The sequence below is a fragment of the Pipistrellus kuhlii genome, unplaced genomic scaffold (assembly GCF_014108245.1).
Source record: "Pipistrellus kuhlii isolate mPipKuh1 unplaced genomic scaffold, mPipKuh1.p scaffold_m20_p_11, whole genome shotgun sequence".
Classification (NCBI taxonomy): domain Eukaryota; kingdom Metazoa; phylum Chordata; class Mammalia; order Chiroptera; family Vespertilionidae; genus Pipistrellus; species Pipistrellus kuhlii.
Window position 1 is genome coordinate 3,789,938 of NW_023425416.1, and position 23,352 is coordinate 3,813,289.

Genomic DNA, 23,352 nt, shown 5'->3' on the forward strand with positions numbered 1-23,352 from the left:
GGGAAGAAAACATAGACAGTAAACTCTTTGATATTATTCTCAGCAATAGTGTTTTGAGAAAATATCTACCCAGGAAAGGGAAACAAAAGAAAAGAAAAAAAAATAAATGAATTGAATTATATCAAACAAAAATATATTATAAGGGAAATTATCAACAAGATAAAAAGACAACCTACTAGATAAGGGTATATTTATCAATGATTTATTCAATAAGGGGTAATATTCTAAATATATAAAGAACACATACAACTTAAGACAAAAAAAAAAAAAAGACTAAAAAACTCAAACTGTCCAATTTAAAAATTGGCAGAGGACCTAACTAGACATTTCTCCAAAGAGGACATTCAGATAGCCATCAGACATGAAAAGCTGCTTAACATCACTACTTATCAGGAACATTAAAAATAAGACCACAAGGAAATATCATCTCAACAAACAAGTGTTGATGAGAATGTGGAGAAAGAAAACTCATGCACTGTTGGTGGGATTGTAAATTTATGTAGTACTCTGGAAAACAGTACGGAGGATCCTCAAAAAATAAAAAAATACAACTACTTCTGACAAGCAAATCCACTTCTGGGTATTTTTCTGAAGAAACCCCAAATATCAATTCTTAAAGATATATGTACCTCCATTTTCATTGAAGCATTATTTACAATATTCCAGATACGGCAGTAACCTAAGTGCCCAGTATTAGACTATTGGATAAAGAAAACATAGTGAATAGATACAATGGAATATTAATTCAGCCACAAAAAAAAAAAAGAAAAAAAAAAAAGAATGGAATCTTACCATTTGTGACAGCATGGATGCACTTGGAGGCTAATATGCTAAGTGAAATAAGTCAGACAGAGAAAGACAAATACCATATGATTTCACTTATATGTGGAACCTAAGGAACAAGATAAACAAATAAAACAGAGACTCATAAATACAGAGAACAGGCTGGTGGTTGCCAGAAGGGAGTGGGGTTCAGGACTGGGTAGAAAAGGTGAAGGGATTAAAAAGTACATATTGGTAGATAAAAAATAGTCACGGGGGTCTAAGGTACAGCACAGGGAATATAGTCAACAATATTGTAATTACTATGTATGGTAGGGGTGTCAAACTCAACCAGAGAAGGGGCCAAAATCTAAAATCCAGCCTAAATCGCGGGCCGAATGGTTTACTGAACAGTCATAAACTGTCATTGTGATGGAAACACAGCGGAGTGCAGTGATGACAGTGCGGTGCGGGCCACATTGCAAGGCCTGGCGGGACGGATTTGGCCCGCGGGCCTTGTGTTTGACACATGTGATGTATGGTGTCAGGGTGGTACTAGACTTAATGGGGCTCTTACTTTGTAAGTTATAAGTCTAATCACTATATTTTGTACCTGAAACTAATAAACTATTCTATGTCTACTGTAATTTTAAAATAAATGTTTTTAAAAGTGTTCAATAAATGTGTGTGTGGGGAGAGAGGGAGAGGGATGGATCTCTAAGGCAGCTAGGAACTCTGAGGGACAGTGTATAAATTCACCAGCCTAGTGTGTGATAAAGGGCAGGTTTTTCCCTCCAGGGGCCTCAACTTCCTGCCCTGTGGGGAGGTACTGACAGAATTCAAGACCTTAATTACTCGGAATTTTCTCATAAGGGTGATTATTGCATCAGCTTCCTTTTTATCTATTTATCCTTTCCGCTTTAGGCGATGTACTGTGAGCAGGATAAAAACATGGAAGAAGACACAAGTCCTTGTCCTTGCAGATTTTAAATCCCTGAAGGAAGAGCAGACAAGAAGCTGATGTAGTAATTGCCCTGTTATAACCACTGAGAGGGCCCAGCCTTGCTCTGAGGGAGGCTTCCTGGAGGGGCTGATACTCAAGGGATGAGAGAGAGCCTGAGGCTGGTGAACCACTGGCTGGGTGTTTCAGGCAGAGTGCACAGTGTGGAGGCTTTGGACACAAAGATTAAGGAGGGCAGTATAAGTGGGTCAGAAATGGGAAGGAAAATGAGAAAGAAGGGCATTGCAAGATGACTGCCTTCTCCCTCCAGCCTTCTCAAAGTCCCCTTCCAGGTCAGTGCCTCTCCAGTCTTGGACCGTGGACCATCTACAATAGATGGTGAGGCCCTAGCTGGTTTGGCTCAGTGGATAGAGCGTCGGCCTGCCAAAGGAAGGGTCCCAGGTTCAGTTCTGGTCAAGGGCACATACCTGGGTTGCAGGCTCGATCTCCAGTAGTGGGCATGGGGGAGGCAGCCAAATGATGATTCTCCCTCTCTCTTCTTCTCTGAAATCAATAAACATATATTTTAAAAAATAGATGGTGGGGTGGGCCTACTCACCTATTGAATCAGAACCTCTAGAGAATATGGCCCCAAAGGCATTTTTATAAAACTCCGAAAGGCAAATCTGTGCGATCATTGTTGTGACTGCTTACTTCCTAAGGACACTTGAAATGAAATGTTCCTTCAATTTTTATTCTAGTATTTAAAAGAAGGAACCATTTCAATAACACTGAAAACGCTAAATGCAGGCTGCTGATGGCAAAGGAATGTAGGTTTTGTTTCTGGAGGGAACTTCTTCCCCATAATCTGGTGCCATTTCTCTCTTAGTCCGTGTCTGTCCACTGTCCTCTGTGCAGATGTTCTTCACTCTGCTCTGACCTTCTCCATCTGTCTCCACACTCCCTTGTTTCTGTCATTACTTCCTGTTCTCCACCTACTGTCTTCCCGCTGACTTCCTTGACTGCTCCTCCAGTTCATGAGCTTCCTTCTCTTCACTTTCTCATCTTCACTTAGACCTGCTCCACCGCTGGAGCCTTGACTCCCTGAATTCTCATGCATTCAGTGAGACTTTCTCTGGAGCCCACTGTGGTTTTATAAAAAGATGTGCTTTTACTTGTGGATTCCTTTTTTCTGGGCACCTTATAATTTAAATAAGCTCCTGAAAAATGCCATTAAAATTAATCATGCTCATGCATATTGAAGAGGGAAAAATAACATCAGCACAATGGCAGTTCTTTCTGGGCCAATAGAACAACTGAAGCATTGGTTAAAAGGGCTGTCACAAGTAGCAGCAGAGACATGGCTTGTGTGCATAATGAAAGCCAACATCTCTGCCTATAAATTCAAAAATCTGTAATCCACTAAAAAATAACGGAATGAAATCCATAAATGCCCTTTATTTCATCATCGTAATAGTGATTTTCATTTCTGACATGCAGGCAGCATGAACTCAAATACATTATTCATGGAAATTAGGGTTGTTTCTTTAAAAATTCTACTCAGTTCTGTGGGTTATAATGAGTTTGTATTTGTCAGATGGGTTTTTATGCTTAAAAGAAAAGGTGATGACAAACAACCATTGGAATTGCTGGGTGCACCACCCATGCCTCTTTAGCAGCTCAGGCCCTTAGAGAAATCAGCGTGGATGTGAAAACCAGTACATTCTTTCACTGCTAGCAGCCACTGCTGGGATGCAAGAGAAGGTGTGTGGGCTTATTCTTTGTTTTCATTCTTGAGACGATTAACTTAGGAAACAGCGTAGGCAGTGTGTACTAAACCCAAAGTTTGCTCATGGAGTTTTAGAACTCAACAGTGTGTGCAGGTTTATGAGAAGCGTTACACTGTTAACTCCCAGTTCATAGAAGATGCTGTCACACCTGGCCTTCATTTTACTAATGGTGAAACTGAGGCTCGCATTTCTTTGGCAAATAGGTAGTAGTATAATCCCCTTCCCACAGAGAAACAAACGAAGGCTGTGGAGTAACTTGTCCAAGGTCATGCAGCTTTTACATCACCAAGTCAGGACTTGAAGGCGATTTGTCTACATCCACCTCGGTGCTTCATTCTGATACCAGGCAGCAGAATGCGTTCCAATATCACTATTTGCCTGTGGCCAGTGTGAACGTGAAAACATTCAAACCTGTAAGAACTTTTGTGAGTTTATTTGAGCCAAACTGTTGACAATCACCGGAAAGCAGAATCTCAACGGATTGGGATAATGCTCTGGAGAAGAGCAGTTTTTCACCTTGTTTTATATACATTACCATCAAAGAAGGAGACAGTGGTTTACATGGAATCCATTGGCGATAGATTAGGGAAGCAGGAGAAAGCAAAATGTGTGTTTGGGGGATACCTCTGGGATTGGATAAAAAGTAAAAAGATAGACACTTCTTTTACTTAGGTGGGTGCAGGGCAGTGAACAGTCAACAATTAATATAACAGTAAGAATAAAGGAATTTGTGCATTCTGTTCCAGGGCCCAGAGCATTTGGTTGTGTCCTTTGGGGTCTGGGGGCGAAAAAAGGGAAGTTACAAGTAACCCTAACATTTCAAGGATATGTTATCTATGTTATCGTAGATGAAAAAGACAATAGGCTCAGTTAAGGCAAAGGCTGACCTTGTCAGGGAAGATACCACCTGAGACTTGGCTACCCACTATAACTGCTTTAGTTAAAGTTTTAACTTCAGACCATCCTTTATGGTGACTTTAGGCCTCTGAGTTTGCAAGACCACCACACAGGCCTTCCCTGAGCTTGTCAGGTTAGCATGTGGCCCCTTTTGTCTACATCAGTCTCTGTTCAAGCGATCTGCATTGCCATTTTGGCAGAGAAAAAGCATAGACTAGCTGTCTATTTGCCCTCAGTCAACGTTTCTATGTCACAGCTGACCCAGACCCCTCGTAGAAAATGGGTTTTGCACCAGTGTGTCCAGGTTCTCTGGAAGCAGCATTTAGTCACCCCTGCACCCACAATTTGTTAGCTTTTTCTTCTACATTTAGGAACCCAATGGAGGCAAGCAGAGTAATCTGTCTCTTGAGTTACCAAATAACTTGAGAGTTTGTCTATGGCTTAGTTTGCCTTTTTTTTTTTTTTTTTTTTTTTTTTTTTAGTTCTCAAACTAAAAAACAAAACAAAACCTTTGTTGACGAAAAGGGGCCACAAGCTAACCTGGCTAACTCAGGGAAGGCCTGCATGGCGGCCTTGCAAACTCAAGAGACCTAAAGTAACCGCAAACGCTGGTCTGAAATTAAAACCTTTTAGGTAAAAAGCAGTTTATAGTGGTAGTCATGTCCTAGGCCAGTGTCTTCTCTGACAAAGATCAACTATGATCTTTAGTGAGCCCATTGTATTTTGGCATCTAAGATAACATACCTGAAGAATATCAGGCTTTGCAAATTCCCTTTTTTTCTGGACTCCTCAGGGCAAATTTTCTCATTGTTATCATGTTAATCATTGATTGTTAACTATCCTGTACCCACCTGTGTAAAATAAATATGTGTCTATCTTTTTAGTTTTTATCCAAACCCAGATGCTTCCCTGCTTTGCTTCCTCAGGCCTCCCTAATCCATCACCAGTGGAGTTCATGTGACCCACTTATGTCTCCTCCTTTGATTTTAATGTCTAAAACTGGGTGAAAAACTGCTCTTCTCCAGAGCACTATCTCAATATCTTAAGGTTTCACTTCCTGGCAGTTTGGCTCAAATAAACTCACAAAAAATTCTTTCGGGTTTGAATATACTACATACACACACACACACACACACACACACACACACACACACACATATATATATATATATTTACGTTAACATGTACCTACTGGAAAGGTTGCTATGTTGGCTGAATTAGTTCATATCTGTAAAGTGCTTGGCAGGCACTGGACATATTTGCCACAATACTTTTTATTGCACATCAGTGTTCAAAGTTCGTAAACTCCAAATGTCTGTCTGCTCTTGGGATGGTGAAGGCAGGGCTTCCAATCCTTCAGTCGTTTAGCATTCACCATCCATTAAAGATAAAGAAAAGGCTTGCTCATGTGCAGAGGGTTTCCAACAACCTCACCAGGTCCTCGTGCTCCCTTTTCCTTCCAGTCTCAGCTCAAACGTCGTCAGGCCAGGCCAGGCTCAGTGACCCAGGAGTTGACCAGAGGTCACTGGGAGGCCAGGTCAGCCGTGGGCAGGTCCGCGGAGCCCTTCCTGCAGCCAGCAGCAGTCCCTTGTCCCCAGGTCCCCGGGGACAAGTGAAGCCGCAGGGTCGCAGGGCTGGGGGCGGGATCTGCATTTGCTCAAAACTGCACCCGTAGCACAGCGCCAACCACCCGCCTCTGAAGCGGCTTTGGGGCCGGGGCTGGGGACCGCGGCCCCGGATGGCAGGGAAGCTGCGCCAGAGCTCCCCCACCCAGTGCGGCCGGCACACCGGGCAGGGCACGTGGCGGGGGCGGGGCATTGTGGGCGGAGCTGGCCCTTGTAGGCGGGGCCTGGCCTGGCCTTGTGGGCGTGGCCTTGGCGAGGGGGCGGAACAAAGGGGCTGGCGGGCCCGCCTCCGGCCTCCCCGCCTCCGGCCTCTCGTCCCCCCGGCCTCCCCGCCTCCGGCCCCGCTCCCCGTTCCTGCTAAGATGGCGTCCCTGGCGGCTGCGCGGGCGCTTCTGCGAGACCTGGCGCTCCGGCCGCGGCTCCTGGCGGCCAGGTCGCAGGTGAGCGGGGCGCTGGCGGAGCCCGCTGCCCGGTCCCCTCCTGCTGCCCCGGGGGCGCGGCGCGCGGTGCTCGGTCCGGGCGCTCGGGGGACCCGCACCCGACGCGGCGCGGGCCGGGCCGAGGAGGTGGCGGCCGGGGTCCGGGCTGGAGCCGCCGTGTCCCGCGGCGCCGGCGGCCCGAGCTGAGCGCTCCCGCCAGCGGAGGGAAGGCCCTCCCGCCCCGGAGCCCGAGGCGCGACCCGCTCTCCGGTCCGCGCCCGAGCTCCGGCCACGTGGGCACCCGCCGCAGCCCGTCCAGCCCGCTCCGCGCAGCCGCCCCGTCTGCAGGCTGGGCGCCGGGCCGGCGGGAAAGTCAGTAAAAAGCAGTTCCGTTACGAACACACGTCGGAGCACCGGCTTCTTGTTCACAGAGAGGGAAAGCCCTGGGCCTGGGTGCAGAGAGGCGGCTGGAGCTCGGCGTCCAGGGGCGCTGACCACCCTGGGGAGGGGGGGGCCTGTGATGGGACTCGGAGGAGTCCCTCAGCCACCGCCCCGCCCCCTCCCTTCCCTCCTGTACAGAAAGCACAGCAAAGCCACTTCCTTGTCCACTTTCCCACTTTTAAGTGATGAGAAGCAAGTGGGCACCCGTGCACTGTTAACCAGGACATGCACAGTATAGTTTTTAAGAAAATTTATTAGCACCACGCTCTAACCAACTGAGCTAACCGGCCAGTCAGTTTTTAAGAAAATTTAAAGATAGCTACTAATGAGTTTTTGAGTTACTCTAAGCTTTGTCTAATGCTGACATCTGCGAAGTTTTTTTTTTTTTCCTCTTTCATTTCCTGACTTCTCATTTCTCTCTTTTTGTTAATGTAAATTTAAAAGGTGCTAATACTTATTACTGTGATACCCTTACTAGGCACTTGACAGTATGGTGGGGTGGTGGAAGGTGCGGTGGTTTTGTCTAATTGAAATCACTAATAACTGGGAATATGGGGTGAGGGGAATGCCTCCAGGTGATCAAGTCCTGTTCATTGGGTAGGTGTGACAGAAAACAAGACTGAGGTGCCAACTGTGAGCGTAGGTCTGACTTGGTAAGAAGTGGGCTTAGGGTATGAACATTCAAGCAAATGAAGTAGTTACTCAGAGAAACGGGTGTTTAGCTGACATGTAGGACTTCTTGCTTGCCTAACCAAGAAATGGGAGCCCGAGCACAGCCCTTGAGAACCTGCTTGGGGAGAGCTACCCTTGGTTTTGCAAGAAAACTCGGTAAATAGTTCTCCAGCCTCTTAATTCCGTCCGGTAACCTTGATTTAGTGACCTGCCCAAAGCTGTTGAGTTGGTGAACCGCATGTTCCTGAATCGCATGTTCCTGACTGCTGTGCACTCCATTTGGATCCAGCTAGTCTGGCTTTGAAACTCTCCATGGCACAGTTTAGATCTACCTGGTTAGGAGTCTTCTCTCAGACCTAAATCCTGGTAGATAGACCTTGAATAGCCAGGACAGGGCGCTGTGGGACATGGCAGCTGATAAAGCAGGCCCAGCCATGGCGTGAGATTAATCCGCTCCATACCATAGCTCGTGGCTTAGCGGACACCTTGGTGAGGGCGCTGCGTTTAAATGGTTAGTCGTGATTCTAAGTGTGGTCTGGTTGCCCCTGGAACAGCTGGGTGAAGTCCACAGAGCTGATCTGTCAGAGGACCGGAGACAGGCATTGTGGGAAACTCCTCCCGCCAGGCCGCAGCCTGGAGTCCTTGTTTTATGCTTCTCCCCGGAGCCCAGAGCTGCTGTCTGGACCTGGGAGAGAGGTGTACGTGGTGGAAGGAACTTGTAAACTCTAGAATGATGGCTGCCGCTCCTCTGTCTGCCCTTCACGGAATGGCTGGTGGGACTGATGTGTGCCAGTCTTTAGGGAAGGACTGAAGGTCATGTGCCTGTTCCTATCAGCTCAATGAGGCTGTGGAGCCGCACTGAGGTTGGGACTTCACCTGGACCTGCCTTCTTGCCTAGAAGAGAAAGGAAACGTGTCTCAGATAATGTAGACGCTCCACTATTAACCTGTGAGGGGAAGGCCTGAAGGCAGAGCTCCTGGGTCAGATTGGTGTTGTTTCCCGTAAATGAAACATTTCTGTGGGGGCTGGTGGCGCTCCCAGGCCCACAGGAGGGAGGGCTTTGCTGCCCTTGTCCCCTGGCCCAGTTCTGCCGGCACGGTGCCCAGAAAGGAGCTGAAACTCTGTGTATTTTGGAGAGGGACAGAAATTGCATAAGTAACCCCCGATCATTCGCCCTTGACCTCTCTTTACCGCGCAGTCTGGAGTTGCCAGTTGATACGTTGCTTTCTTTTATTTGATGGAAATGTTTTGTCTGAAGAGCTTAAGAGATGTGTACATGTTTGAGCAAATGGTAAAATCAATACACTAATGAGATTTTAGGAGACAGTACCAGGAGTCAGTCTGGTGAAGAAGGTGGAGGCGGGAGGCATTGCAGACAGAGGGCTGCGTGTGTAGGCCGAGGAGAGAGAACAGGGGAGCCAGAGGGGCCATTGCAGACAGTTTGCTCTGGGCAGTGCAGGTGAGTGACAAGGTGAGGGACCACCCAGGTAACTTGGGCGAGGGAGGGAGGAAGGGCCGGAGGAAGTGCAGTTGTGAAAGGGCTTTCGTAATAATGACAGGCGTAATCATTCCTCTGTGGCAGGCTGTGCAGCACTGTTTCTGCACGTTGTTTCTTAGCCCTGAGAGCATTCCTGCAGGAGAGATTGTCCTGCCTTCACATTGCATGTCAGGGAGCAGAGGCACAGGGGCTCACATGGCCACTCGCTTAAAGTCACAGTGCGCCACTCACCTGCCTTTGCTGATAAGCACCTGCTGCTCCTGTTTGGGCTGTTTGGGCTGACATTCGGTTACAGTGTACACAATGCTCACCTTTCCCCTGCCTTTGCCCCAAGTGGAGTGCTGGGATTGTGCTGACTCAGGTGCGGTGCTATCACCGCTGAGTAGCTGTCCCTGCTCCAACCGCCCCCCCCCCCCCCATCCCGTGTGTGTCTCCCCCCCCCCCCCCCCCCCCGTCCCTGGCTTTGGGGTCTGGGAAACAGTAACGAAGGAGAAAAGGGAATGAGTTCTATGTTCAAATAGAACCAAGTTCAAATTCTGGTCTGCTCGGTTCTTGCTCTGCAAATTACTGAACTTGATAAAACCTCAATTAGTTCTTCTCTGAAAGGGCATAATTCTCACAGATGGTCACGAAGATCAAGTAGGATGATGTGTATGACATTTGGCATTATGGATAGGTAGTGGGTGTAGCAGTGATTTCTCCCAGTGGATTTGAAGCTAAGTTTGCATTTTTAAAGGTTTATTAAACTAGAATAATTTTCATTTCCCAAATTGATAAAGTTATTTTTGCTGCTATATCGGGGTTAGGCACTGGCTTGGGATTTCTGTTTTATTTCATTTAATCCTGGCTACAACCATGTGAGACAGGTGATTATTCTCAGTTTACATCCGGGGGACCTGAGGGCAGAGAGTTGGAGCCCCGGGTCTGAGAGGGGATTGGTGACAAAGCCGTCACCCGCGGAGCTGCGGGACGCTGTTCCACTGATGGCGCCAACGTCTGATGAGGCTCAGGGTGGCAGCGGGGAGGGCCCCGGGCCAGGCTGCTCAGTTGCACCAACCTTGCTGTTGCTCATTCCAGAAACATTTGCACATCCTGGTGTTGACTTAGCAGCCACGGCTCCGGACCTCACGTGCGTCAAAGATTTGAAGGGAGGAGGGGCCACGTAAAGAACAAACTAATCACAACCCGCCCCAAAGGGCTCGGTCCATGCCCTTCACTGCCTGCCCAGCACGGAGCGGCCTTCAGGGCTGCAGGGACGCGGGAGGAGTTGTGAACTCGCATTGCTCTGCAGGGTAGACGTGGGCCATGGAAACGAGGGTGGTGTTTCCCGGTGGCCCGAGTGCAGACCTTGATCAGTGTGCTGGCTAGGCGGCCAGCTGTGGCCCTTTTCTAGAAACTATTCCAAATGAGTAGCACTTAGGCATTAGTCTTGAATAGAAGGTTTCTAACATTCACCTTTAACATTTATTGTTATTTTAGAAATGGGAAGGATTTGCTGGAAAGTTGAACTGATATTGCAAACGGGGCAACGCACAAGAGGAGGTGTGTAAGCTTTCTCCATGTGCGTGTCCCGTTTCCATCCCTGGGCTGGCTGTCCACGGCTGTGACTCCAGGGCCCGGGGGAACCTCGGGGCTGCCCTGTAAGGTTTGAGGGTGGGGGGCAGTGAGACAGGAGGCTGGAGACATGAGCAGGGGCAACATTCTGTGAATCTGGAAATGGAGTTAGGGCTTGTTCTGCGGGCAGTGGGAGCCATTGAAGGTGTTAGATGTTGGGATCATGCAGTTTTGCGTGTTAGGGTGTTTTTCTGCATGTTGCTCAGTGGGCGGGAGGAATGACAGAACGGAGATCACTTAGGGGACTCCCAGCCACTCGGTGCCATTCGTCATTACACCAGCACAGTAGGCTGGAAGCAGGACTGCAGCCAGGTTGCCTGCGTTCAGATCTTGCCTTTGACACCGATTACCTTTGTGTTCTCAACACTTAACGTTTTCTTACAAGACTCACTTACTTTGTTTTCTGATTCATTTATAGTTTTATTTTATTTTTTATTGAATTTATTGGGGTGACATTGGTCACTACAATAGGTTTCAGGTGTACATTTCTATAATACATCATCTAAGACTCCCTTTCTTCTTTCTCACATTTCCGCCTCTCTGAGAACTGGAGGTGTTTGTACACTCGTGTCATAGATTGGTTGACAGTTTTCCCCCTCCAATGGCACATAAAATGGGAGAAGATGGGGCTTGAACTAAAATTAGGGTGACAAAATAATTTATTTCCAAATTGGGATACTTTTGAGTGTGCGCTTGAACACTGAAATATTTCACCTGGACAACAGGTGTAACCAGATTGCCCCTGAAAACAGGTTTATAGCCACTGAACCAAAATGCACCCGGTGGTGGTGATGGGATAGGAGAAAGATCGGCGCTGAAAAGGGGATGCCCTGGACAAGACCCCCGATTTCCCTGCTGGGTGCCCATTGCTGGCTTCTGCCCTCTGCCATAGAGCAGAACTGTAGTGAAGGCTGTGTATTGTCCCTGATAGAGGATGTGAGACCTAGGACTTGTCTCCAGGGTGGGAAAAGGTTTATTGGAAGCAACTCACATTACAACTCAAGATCAATCTTCCATGTGCTGGCTTCTCTGCTTTTCCGTTCCAGTCACTGGCTGCTTACTCGTGGTAACATCTCTGAAACTCCTGTCTGCCCATGACCTGTCCATTCCCATGGCCCTCCAGCCCCTGCCTGCACACTCATCCAGCTCCTGTCTCAGAAAGCCACAGGTCCAGTAACAGGAAAGTCTCCATGATCTGTCTCATCCTTTTGCACCCAGGTTCGGGTTGCTGGTCAGCTGAAAGTTGGGCTGGTTTTGCGTGAGGTGCCCACCCCTGTGCCCCGGCCGGCCGGTGAGAGGCTGTGCGGACGGTGACCCCGAGGAGAGGAGCAGGGCTCTGAGAGCGGGGTGGGGGCGGCTGGAGCCATGTAGAGCACCGTTGTGTTTCTGTGCTTCCTGGCCTGCTGCTCACCTGTCTTCCCTTCAAGGTCACATGTTCATGTTGCTTTGCTTCCTTTTGTCCATTCCCACGTTTCTGAGGATTCTCTTACTGTTCCCTGTTTTGGTTGGCGGTTTTAGTTGGCGCTGGACTAATGTGCCAGAGCTTAAGGTGATGGCAGATGGCCTTTCAGACCGTTTTCTTTGGGTCACAATGAAGAGTAACTAATGATTGGGAATTAATTACTTCTCAGGAGAGAATGATTAAGTGGGAAAACAGGGTCTCATGGGAAGTCATCTCATCCGAACAAGTAGCCAAGTGAGTGTTCCCAAGACAAAGGAGACAGCAGACTCCCCGCAGGCCGGGCGCTTCCTCCACTTGGCTGGGACCGTGCTCAGGGTTCGTGCTGCTCCACGTGTGCTTCCCAGTGCGCTTTGTTTGGGCCTCTTGGCACCCTGCAGGGGCTGCCAGCGCCTCCCTGACTCCCGGGAGAAGCAGCTGGGACAACAGGGCATGCGGGCCATGTCACTCACACCCTGAGGAGGAGGGCTTTGTACGGCATCCATAAAACTGAAGCACATTCGGGAGTAAAGGGAGCATTGTCAATTATGCCAGGATGGTGGGCTTAACCAGGACCAGAACCACATGTCTGGGCTCAGACCTGGCTTTCAGCACTTAATAGATCTGTGATTTTGTGAAAATGACTTATGTGCTTTCTTGTGAGACATACTCTTTTCTCTTTCATATTTCAGAATCGTGTCATAGGTTGACTGGCAGGGTTCCCAATGGCACATTAAAGAGGTGGCGGGGCGTGCTGCGTGTGTCCTGATGCTTCCCGGTTTGTTTGACTGGTTTATGGTGAGGCTTTTGTGAGTGTATAAAACTGGTCTTCTCACTGCACCTTGTGTGGACAAAAGGGTCCTGCAATAAATCACAGATTCCTAATGGGGCAGGCCATGGTGGGCAGCCACTCCCAGGCCGGTGCCTGCTATGTGGGTGGTTGTAAGCCAGCCCCATCCATTGTTCTGGTTAACATGCCTTTACAATGCCAGGAGTGGCCCCATAAAGGCATAACCACCTTCGGAGAACACATAGTCTTACTGCCTTGCAGTCCAGTCCACCCCACCCGGCTTTCTCCCTCCTTCATGTACTCTTTCCTGAGTCCCTCATGAATCTCAGGTGCATACAGTAACTGCAGGCTGATTCTCCAGAGCAGTTGATGTCTTGCTTCCCAGCAAATAAACTAAAAAAATTCTTTACATTTCACTTCTTTTATGAGTGAACGGTCACAGTCTGACAGCCCTGTCTGCTGCGGGGCTAATTTCACATTGTCTAAACGACTGACAGAAACCCTCATTCAGCAGTTTGCAAAACTAAGCCATCCAGTGAAGTGAATGGCATTTCAGATTGCAGAAGCATCCGGACTTCTGGATGGATTTAGTGCCCGCCCACCTCTGTGCGCTGGCACGGCCTGGGATGCGCCTGCCCGGCAGGTGGGGCGGTCCTTTGTGCCCCCGCCAGGTCAGCCTGATGAAGGCTGATGAAGGAAGCTAGGAGAATGGCAGGCCTCGGGAACCAGGGGAGGGAAGCCCGGGGAGGGGGTGGTTGCAGTTGTGTAGGGTAGACTGTGGCAGTCTCAGGCCAAGGATGCCACCGAGCAGGACTTCTCTTGAGCTTAGCCAAAAGGTCAGGAAGCAAATGTGAAAATGAACAAATAAACTTGGCTTAAATTATTTTTCCCCCCACAGCTTTGCATATTTCTTACATCAACAATGTTTTTTTTTTTTTTTTTTTTTTTTTTTTTTTTTTTTTTTACAGAGAGGAAGGGAGAGAGATAGAGAGCTAGAAACATCGATGAGAGAGAAACATCAACCAGCTGCCTCTTGCACACCCCCTACCGGGGATGTGCCCGCAACCAGTGTACATGCCCTTGACCAGAATCGAACATGGGACCTTTCAGTTCGCAGATCAACGCTCTACCACTGAGCCAAACCGGCTTCGGCTCAACAATGTTTTTTATAAAATACTAGAGGCCTGGTGCACAAAATTCATGCATGGGGGGAAGGGGTGGTGGTGTCCCTCAGCCCAGCCTGCACCCTCTCCAATCTGGGAACCTTCTCACAATCCAGGACTGCTGGCTCCCAACTCTTGCCTGCCTTCCTTCCTGATTGCCCCTAACCACTTCTGCCTGCCAGCCTGATCACCCCCTAACCACTCCCATGCCAGCTTGATTGATGTCTAACTGCTCCCCTGCCAGCCTGTTTGCCCCCAACTTCCCTCCTCTGCTGGCCTGGTCACCCTTAACTGCCCTCCCCTGCAGGGTTGATCACCCCCAACTGTCTTCCCTTGCAGGCCTGGTCCCTCCCTACTGCCCTCCCCTGCTGGCCATCTTGTGGCGGCCATCTTGTGTCCACACGGGGGCAGAGTCCTCATTGCCACCACAGGAGGCCGATATGCCTGTGATGACGTGGAAATGAGGGCCGTGGCTGTGGCGGTGCGCCCTGTGCCAGCGCCGGGCTCATCTTGAGCTTCTCCCCCGGCGCTTGGAACCTGAGCTTAGCCTCCAGATGCCTGTCTTCTTCTGCAGCTGCTCGGCCACGGCCCGTCTTGCTTTATGCTTTATGCACTTGTTTTGAATGAGAACACTTTCCTACCATCTCATCCTCCAATGCTGGGTTAGACATCCCTGGCCATTTCTGAAAGTGGAGTCAGTTTAAAGGAAGAAGGGCTGCAGTCGAGACAAATATTCCAAGGATGTGGTACATGATACCACTTCCCAAATAAGAGTTCCAGGAGTATTTTGAACAGTAGTAAGAAACTGAAATACATACGGAGCCTTGCTTATTCAAATGAGTAAGTTCTTGTACTTTTCTTTTTACTTAAGAAACAACAACAAACACCTCATTATTTTTTCTTTTTTATTTCACCTAGTTCTTAACCATTCTTTTATTCAGAAAGCTCATTCAAGGTTAAACAAAAGAACTGCATTTTAAAACTTGTGTTTCACGACTTTTTAAAAACAGTTATATAACTTAATCCATCTGATTTTATAATCAGAGCATAATACCAAGCGCAGTTTTCTTCAGGAGTATAAAGTTGGAATTTAAGAATAATCAGCATGCAATCAAAAGCTGATTATAAATGAACAATAATGAACATAAAAGTGAAATCAATTCCAAGGGTTATAATGAAAGAAAAAAGGAGTAATAGCCGCAGTTGAGAAGGAGTAATAAAAGTGCACAGTGGATGGAAATCAGCAGCAGTGTTCTGTGGAATGATGGGGAGATCAGCTGAAAGTGAAAACTATGTACTGTGTAGATTTTCTGCCCAGGGTGACGGCCTCTGGGAAAAGCGCTGGTGGGTGTCAGGAATGAGCCCACTCTGGTTTAGGTGCTGGGAGATGCCACAGAGATAAAAGAGGTTCATTTGGGCCTGTTTTTGGCCCCCTGACACTGGCTTCAGGTAGGATTCTCGGTGTCCTCAATAAACTGGCTGTGTGTGTGAGCAGGGAGACCAGGTGGTAATCCAGAGGAGAGGTGAGTGGGCTTGGACCAGAGAGCTGGGCACACATGAGGAGAGACGGTCAGATTCTGGAAGCATGGTGTAAGGAGACTCATATTTCCTGATGGGCTAAATGTCAGGAAAGAGAAGAGAGGATTCAATAATGACTAACTGGCAAGATGGAGTTTACTTATCAATCTTACTCAACTCTGAAAAGTTTCCTAGAAAGCTTTCTTTAAAGCATCTTCTTTAAAAGAAGTATAAATTCATAGGAAGTTGAAAAGATAGTATAGAGAGGCCTCCTAGTAGTTATCATATATATATATATATGTGTGTGTGTGTGTGTGTGTGTGTGTGTGTATATATATATATATATATATATATATATATATGTAACCCTAATATGCAAATAGACTAAATGGCAGAACGAACAAACAACCAGTCACTATGACGTGGGCTGACCATCAGGGGGCATGTTCAGATCATGGTGGGCATCAGCAATAGGCAGCAAAGCATGAAACTTGGCGGGCATTGGCCAGGGAGGGATGATGGAGCAAGTGAGCAGGGGCACCAGACCAAGGTGGGGCACCTGTCGCTGCCATTGGGGCAGGCCTCTGGTGGTTACTGAAAATTCTTTCCTTCCTTGTGCCGTGGTCCCGCTGGATGCTTGCACCTGTGCTGGAGCTGCTGCTCGCACCTGCAGCCAGGGCCTGCCAGCAGCCCTGATCCGTCAGTGAGTGCGAGCAGTGGCTGCCAGCCCCAATTGGCCCTGAGGGCTTCTTCACTTCATCCTGCTCCTAAGAGGCGATCGGGGCAGCAACCGCTATTCACACCCGTTGACAGTGCTGGGGTCACTTGCACCTGCTTCTGGTGCCAGCCCCAAATCGCTCCATGCTGTAGGCAGGTGCAAGCGGGGCTGGTGCCATCAGTGCGTGAGAGTGGCGGTGACGGGAGTGGGGCAGTCTGCATTCAGGGGACCAGGGCCATGGTGGGAGGGGCTGGGTGTGGTGCAGAGGATGGGCCAAGACCTGTCCCTGGGCCCACTGCAGCCTTGTGGCCCACAGTTCCTTTCAAGGTGCATGAATTCATGCACTGGGCCCCTGGTATCTTACATAATCAAAATATACAGTCAGAAGGAATTGGCTATTGACACAATGTGTGTGTGGTGCTATGCCATTTTTCACATGTAATTTTCCATCAGCCCAAAGCTCCCCCTCATGCTAACCCTTTATGGTCACATCACTCCCTCCTCTACCATCCCCGGCCTCTGTAACCCACCAATCTGTTCCCATCGCTGGGATTTGTCATATGGTACATAAGTGGAATTCTACATCATCTGACCTTTTAAGCTGGCTTTCTTCACTCAGCTTAAAGCCCTTGGTATCCATCCACAAAGCATATGTTTGTTGCATTTTATTGCTGAGCAGTATTCCATGGTATGGATGTTCCACAGTTTGTTTAACTCTTCACCTACTGAGGGATAATTTGTTTCCAGTGTTTGGCTATCTATACTAATAATCTATACTAATAATAGAGGAATATACAAATTGTCTGGGACACTGTCACAGTAACGACTGAACAGCAGGCTGCGTAGGATGACCAGGCCGGCAGGGTTAGTGTAGGATGATCAAATGACTGAACAGCAGGCTGTGTGGGTAGGGGAGCAGTTGGAGGTGACCAGGCTGGCAACCAGAGGTGGTTAAGCATGATCAGGCTGGTGGGGGTGGGGGACAGTTAGAGGTGATCAGGCAGGCAGGAAGGTGAGCAGTTAGGAGCCAGTGGTCCTGGATTGTGAAAGGGATGTACGACTGCAGTCAGATATCCCGAGGAGTCCCAGATTGGAGAGGGTGCAGGCTGGGCTGAGGGGATACCCTTCACCCCCCTTTGCATGAATTTTGTGTACCAGGCCTCTAGTTATACATAAAATGCTGTGAACAATCATTTACAGGCTTTGTGTAAATACATTTTTATTCTTTTAGCTAAATACTCGGGAATGTAATTGCCAGGTGATAGTTCTAGTGCACGTTTCAGTTTTTAAGAAACTGCCAAACTTTTTTTAGAGTGGCAGTTTCATTTTTATTCCCACCAGCCATGCATGAGGGATCCAGTTTTTCACATCTTTGCCAGCATTTGGTATTCTCAGTATTTTTAAATTTTAACTATCCTACTGTCTCATTGTGGTCTTAATTTGCATTTCCCTAATGGCTGGGGATGTGGAGCACGTTTTTATGTGCTTTTTGCCACCCGCATATCCTCTTCACTGAACTGTCTCTTCATTTCTTTTGCCCATTTTCTAATCGGATTGTCTTGTTTTTAGAAGTTCTTTATTCTGGAAGCAAGTCCTTTCTCAGATATATGATTTGCAGATATTTTCTCCCAATGTCTGGCTTGTCTTTTTATCCTTTGAACAGACTCTTTCACAGAGCAAGTTTTAAATTTTAGTGAAGTCCAGTTTATCCATTGTTTTTCTTTGCTGGACCATGCTTTTGCTGGGTTATGTCTAAGAAATCTTCACGAAGCCCTACATCCACAAGATTTTCTCCTGTTATCTTCTAAACGTTACAGTTTCACATGGAACTCTGTGATCCATTTTGTTAATTTTTATGTAAGGTGTGAGGATTAGGTTGAGGTTTATTTATTTATTTTTTGCCTAGGGATAGTCAGTTGTTCCAGCACCATTTGTTGGAAAGCTGTTCTTCCTGCATTGAATTACCGTATTTTTCGGACCATAAGACGCACTTTTTTCCCCCCCAGAAGTGGGGGGAAAAAGTCCCTGCGTCTTATGGTCCAAATATAGCCTACACATATACTTTAAAAAAAAAGTTTTTTTACTTGCCCGGCTCTGTGTGGTCTCTGTGTGCTTGCCCGGCTCTAAAATGGTTGGTTCTAAATGCTGCTGTTTACTTTACAGGGTTGATTACATGTGTTTATGACTGTGATGTTGGGTTTTAATGCACATAAAATATTTTAGGACACTATTTGTTTCAGAATCTTTTTTTCTTCATTTCCCTTCTCTAAAAACTGGTGGATCTTATGGTCCGGAGCGTCTTATGGTCCGAAAAATACGGTAATTTTGTTTGGATAAGTTTTAATTTTATTCTGATGGAATCTGGAATTTTGGGATTGTTAGGCGTCTTTTTTTTTTTTTTTAAATATATATTATTGATTTTTTTACAGAGAGGAAGAGAGAGTGATAGAGAGTTAGAAACATCAAGGAGAGAGAATCTTTGATCAGCTGCCTCTTGCACACCCCACACTGGGGATGTGCCCGCAACCAAGGTACATGCCCTTGACCGGAATCGAACCTGGGACCTTTCATTCTGTAGACAGATCCTCTATCCACTGAGCCAAATTGGTTTTTGGCTGTTAGGCGTCTTTGACAAGCAACTTACATGACAGTGCACCTGAATGGCAGAGCAGTTCCCGTGGGAGCCCCGTTCTGCGGCCTTGGTCCAAGCTAGGTTTGCGCCTTTGTCCCTCATTCCCTTCCGGGGCACTTACAGCTTCCGAGTCCAATGACATCAGTGCATTTGGGTCTTTGGATATAGTTTATTTTTTATGTAAACTCAGAAGTTTTTTTGTCTCTGCCTGGCATCCTGGTTTTTAAGCTTTTCTGAATTAAGAACCGTTTGAGATTCTGGAATGGGATAGTGAACATTTGGCTTAATATTGCCATGGACCCTGGGCCCATAACCCTCCTGAGCTTGTCTATCCATCTGCATTAAAAAGGTATTGCTCTCAAAAGTGAGTATCTTGGTGAAATCAGCGTATGCATTTTCTCTTCAGGAGCTTCCTTCCTGCAGGTTTGAAGTATAAGGGAACACGGAATGGGGAGATGTTTCCATCGGTCACGGCCTTGTAGTTTATATCATGTTGATCAGATACAATTGCTGAACTGGCTTCAGGTGATTGATAACTGGTTGGTTTATCTCAGCTTCCTTCCTGTGGTTTCTTAGCAAAATAATTGATAAAAGCTTTCCCTTGACTCTTTAAAGAATCTCAAAAATAGGTCGTAATTCTTTTCTATCAGTGGTTTATAGGATCTTAGGACTGTAAGCAACTTTGGAAATTATTTAGTCCCAACACGCAAGCCAGGGCCATTTTTTTGGGGGAAACAGTAATGAATTATTCAATCCTGTAGAGAATTTTTATGAGTTTATTTGAGCCAAACTGACAATAATTGCCAGGAGGCAAAAACTCAATGAATTGAGAAAATTCTCTGAAGCAATGGTTGCCAGCTGGTGGTCCACAGACCACTGATGGCTGTGAGGTCCGAATGGTTGGCACCGCCGCTCTGTACAATGGCAGTTTTACACTTTATTTTATTCATTACAGTCAAAGGAGCAGAAGTAAGGATGCTACATGACCTCCATTGGTGGGAGATTAGGGGCTGCAGAAAGCAAAGTGGGGAATCCTCAGGGATTGGACAAAAAGTGAAACAGAAACACGTGCTTCCTTTCCGTGGGTGGTCATATTCAGCCCCAGCACAGGGAGGTGGTGTGGGGAAGAGGTAATGGTGAGGGCTCCTGGGCTCTGCTCTCGCAGGAAGAGGGTGAGCCAGGTGGGGTCTGGGGAGGAGGTGAGCTGACATCCCAAGGCCTGTAATCTTAATGCAGAAAGACAACAGCCGCTCCGGGAGCTAAAGAGTGATCTTTGTCAGGGAGGCCGCAGGCCTGGGGCGTGACTCCCGGCCATGCCTCGCGCTCGGTTCGGAAGTGTTATGTCAGACCACCCCGTGTGCTTCCTGTAGGTCTGTGAGTTTGAGAGGCGGCCATGGGGCCTCCCCTGCGTGGCCAGGGTTCGGTGTGGCCCTCTTCTCATCCACACGGGGAATGGAAACTTTTTATGGTCACGGGGAACAGAAATCTGTGTGTGTTTTTGTTTTTTACCTTTGTGTATGGCTGTCATATGGAATCAAACTGGTGTATTAGAGACTTTGTCCACATTCAGCTTCAGTAGCAAATATTGTAACTAGACTGTGAAGCATTTATAGTTTGGTGGCTAAAACCCAAGCCTGGGCCCTGGGGATGGAGAAAATAGGGAGAGGTTAGGAAAAAGGCACAAATTGACTTTCTTTTCTTTTTTCTCTTCTCTTCTCTTCTCTTCTCTTCTCTTCTCTTCTCTTCTCTTCTCTTCTCTTCTCTTCTCTTCTCTTCTCTTCTCTTCTCTCCTCCTTCCTTCCTTCCTTCCTTCCTTCCTTCCTTCCTTCCTTCCTTCCTTCCTTCCTCCCTCCCTCCCTCCCTCCCTCCCTCCCTCCCTTCCTTCCTTTCCTTCTTCCTTTTCTTCTTCCTTTCCTTCTTCCTTTCCTTCTTCCTTCCTCCTTCCTCCTTCCTCCTCCTCCTCCTCAACCTCCTCCTCCTCCTTCATCCTCAGGTGAGAATATCTGTTCTATTGATTTTTAAAGAGTGAAAGAGAAAGGGAAAGACAGAGAGGAATATCGATGTGAGAGAAACAATACGGTAGATTGGTTGCCTCCTACATGAGCCCTGACCAGGGCCTGGGCTGTGGAGGAGTCTGGACGGAAGTACGTACCCTTGGCCAGAATTGAACCCTAGCTGGTTTGGCTCAGTGGATAGAGCATCTCCCTTGAGTCCACAGGGAGATGCTCTATCCACTGAGCCAAACCAGCTAGGGTCAAACTTTCAGTTTTAAAATGAATAAGTTCTGAGGATCTGTTTATAATATGTGAGTGTAGTTGATAATACTGTGTTGTGTAATTGAACTTTTCCAAGAGAGAACTTAAATGTTCCCATCAAAGAAAGGGAGACATGTGAGTGGATGGAGATGGATGTGTTAGTTAATCCAAGGGGGGGGGGTGGACCCTTTCACAGTGTGCATGCATACCAAATCATCACAGAGACTGAATACCTTACAATTTTGTCATTTAGGCCTCTGAAGCTGGGGACAAAATAGTAACTAAATTAATAGAAAGGCAAACAAAATAGAACAAAAACAAAATGCAGGTTCTTAAGGCAGACTTCTGAGTTCTGACCCTGGCCCTTGCTCAGGGAACTTAAATGAGCTCCCAGAATTTAATTTTCTTCATGTGTCAGCTGTGCTGGGCATACAGTAAGTCTCAATAAATGATGGGGATGGTATCAGTGATATTAGCAACCCAGGCATGTGCCCTGACCTGGGAATCCAACCAGCCACCTCCTGGTGCATGGGGCGACACTCCACCACTGAGCCACACTGGCCGGCTGAGCATCCTCCTGACATTCTGTACCTGTGGGCATCCTGGAGGGTGGGTGTGCTTTCTTAAAATAGCAAGCTAAATAACACGATAAATGCCACACAGTTTAGCAGTTTGGAAAGTCAGAGTTCATTCTGAGGCACGCTCTGGGCCTCGTTCTCTTTTCTCCCCCTGCCTGTGGCCTTCTGTGTCTGAGCCGCACTCAGCGGCGAGGTCCCTGCAGAGCCTGGGCTTGGACGTCCTGGTGCTGCAGGTGCCTCACCCTAATCACTCGCCTTGTTGTCTTCGCAACTTAGCCCAAAGGCAGGAGTAATGTTCTGTGTGTTTCCCAATGCCATCTCTCCTCGAGTCTCTGTCATCTTTGAATCTCCAGCATCTGGCCCATGGAGGGTCTGAGGACTGCATATGTCCAATCATGGTGAACAGAGCTTACAATTAATTGAAGGCAAGGAGTGTTAGTTAGCTTGCTCTTTTAAGAAAGCACACCCACCCTCCAGGATGCTTTTGATGAATAATTAGTAACTTTCTGTTATCTGGGAGAAAGTTTGGGTATTTGGATAGCATCACTGAAACTTGAAAAGTTGAGAGAATAGTTTTCTTTGTCATTTAATAAAAAAAATGCCCATGAGCCCTGGCCGGTTGATCAGTGGTTAGAGCATTGGCTCTCCGACCAAAGGGTCATGGGTTCAATTTCTGGTCAAGGGCACGTACCTTTGTTGCAGGTTCAATCCCTGGCCCCCATTGGGGTGCGTGCCTGAGACCATCAATCAATGTGTCTCTCTTAAGTCAGTGTTTCTTTCTCCTACTCCTCCCTCCCTTCCACTCTGTCTAAAAATCTATGGAAAATGTATCTTCTGACAATGATTAAAAAAAAAAGTACATAATAAAAATGTCCATCAATAACAGATAAAAATGTAATTGTGAGAATAATTGGATATTGCTTTCAACCATTTCGCTCCACATGTAAAAATCCAATCTCTTAGCCTTTTACCTGCGGATCTTTTTAATCAGCATGATGTGGAACAGATTATAGAGAAGAAAGGAAGAGTTGATGGTTTAATATATGTTTTTAATTTTCTGGGATGGGGAGGTGGTTGGCACTTCTTTTTCTATATTATAGTTATTAGCATGCTTTTCAGTGCATTAGCCTTTATTGTACTAAATGGCAATATTGCTAATAAGCCTAGGCATAGTTGGGAAAGCTTTTGTTTCTAATGCAAGGTCAGCTGCACAGAAGATAGAACATTTGAACATCTTTTTCTGGTTGTTATCCTAATCCTAGCTTTGTGTTTAGTTTCCAGAGTTCCCCTGGTGGCCATGGATATTTGTTGGTCATTTATTTTGTGGTATGAAATGAAGGAATGAAAGACTCAATAAGATAAACTATTTGAGGGAGATAGCAAAGCCAAAAATCTGGTCTTTTCTAAAATATTCATTTGGGTATGGAAGCTGTTTCAGAGGAAGCCTTTTGATTAAAAAAATCCTTACTTTGTCATTATCTGGATATTTCATGCTTCTTTATGGTCCAACAAGTCCACCTTTCCTATTTCCTATTTCCTACTCTGTTCACAGAGTTTTCTCAAAATAGGCGGTTGTCTGGCTTGATAGGTGGAATTTAGCTT

The 23,352-nt window shown here is 47.0% G+C and overlaps 1 protein-coding gene across 2 annotated transcripts in view; it reads left to right on the top strand.

Moving 5' to 3' along the window:
* Window positions 1–6,314: 6,314 nt before the first annotated feature.
* The window catches only part of SUCLG2 (succinate-CoA ligase GDP-forming subunit beta), a 209,927-nt gene continuing 192,889 nt past the window's right edge, over window positions 6,315–23,352 (top strand). The window contains exon 1 of one of the 2 annotated variants that reach the window (XM_036430579.2): window positions 6,315–6,454. In XM_036430579.2, the coding sequence (XP_036286472.1) occupies window positions 6,377–6,454 (78 nt within the window). In that variant the 5' untranslated portion in view covers window positions 6,315–6,376. Of the gene's footprint in view, window positions 6,459–23,352 lie in introns of both variants that reach the window. The other variant, XM_045578946.1, reaches the window with a different exon arrangement.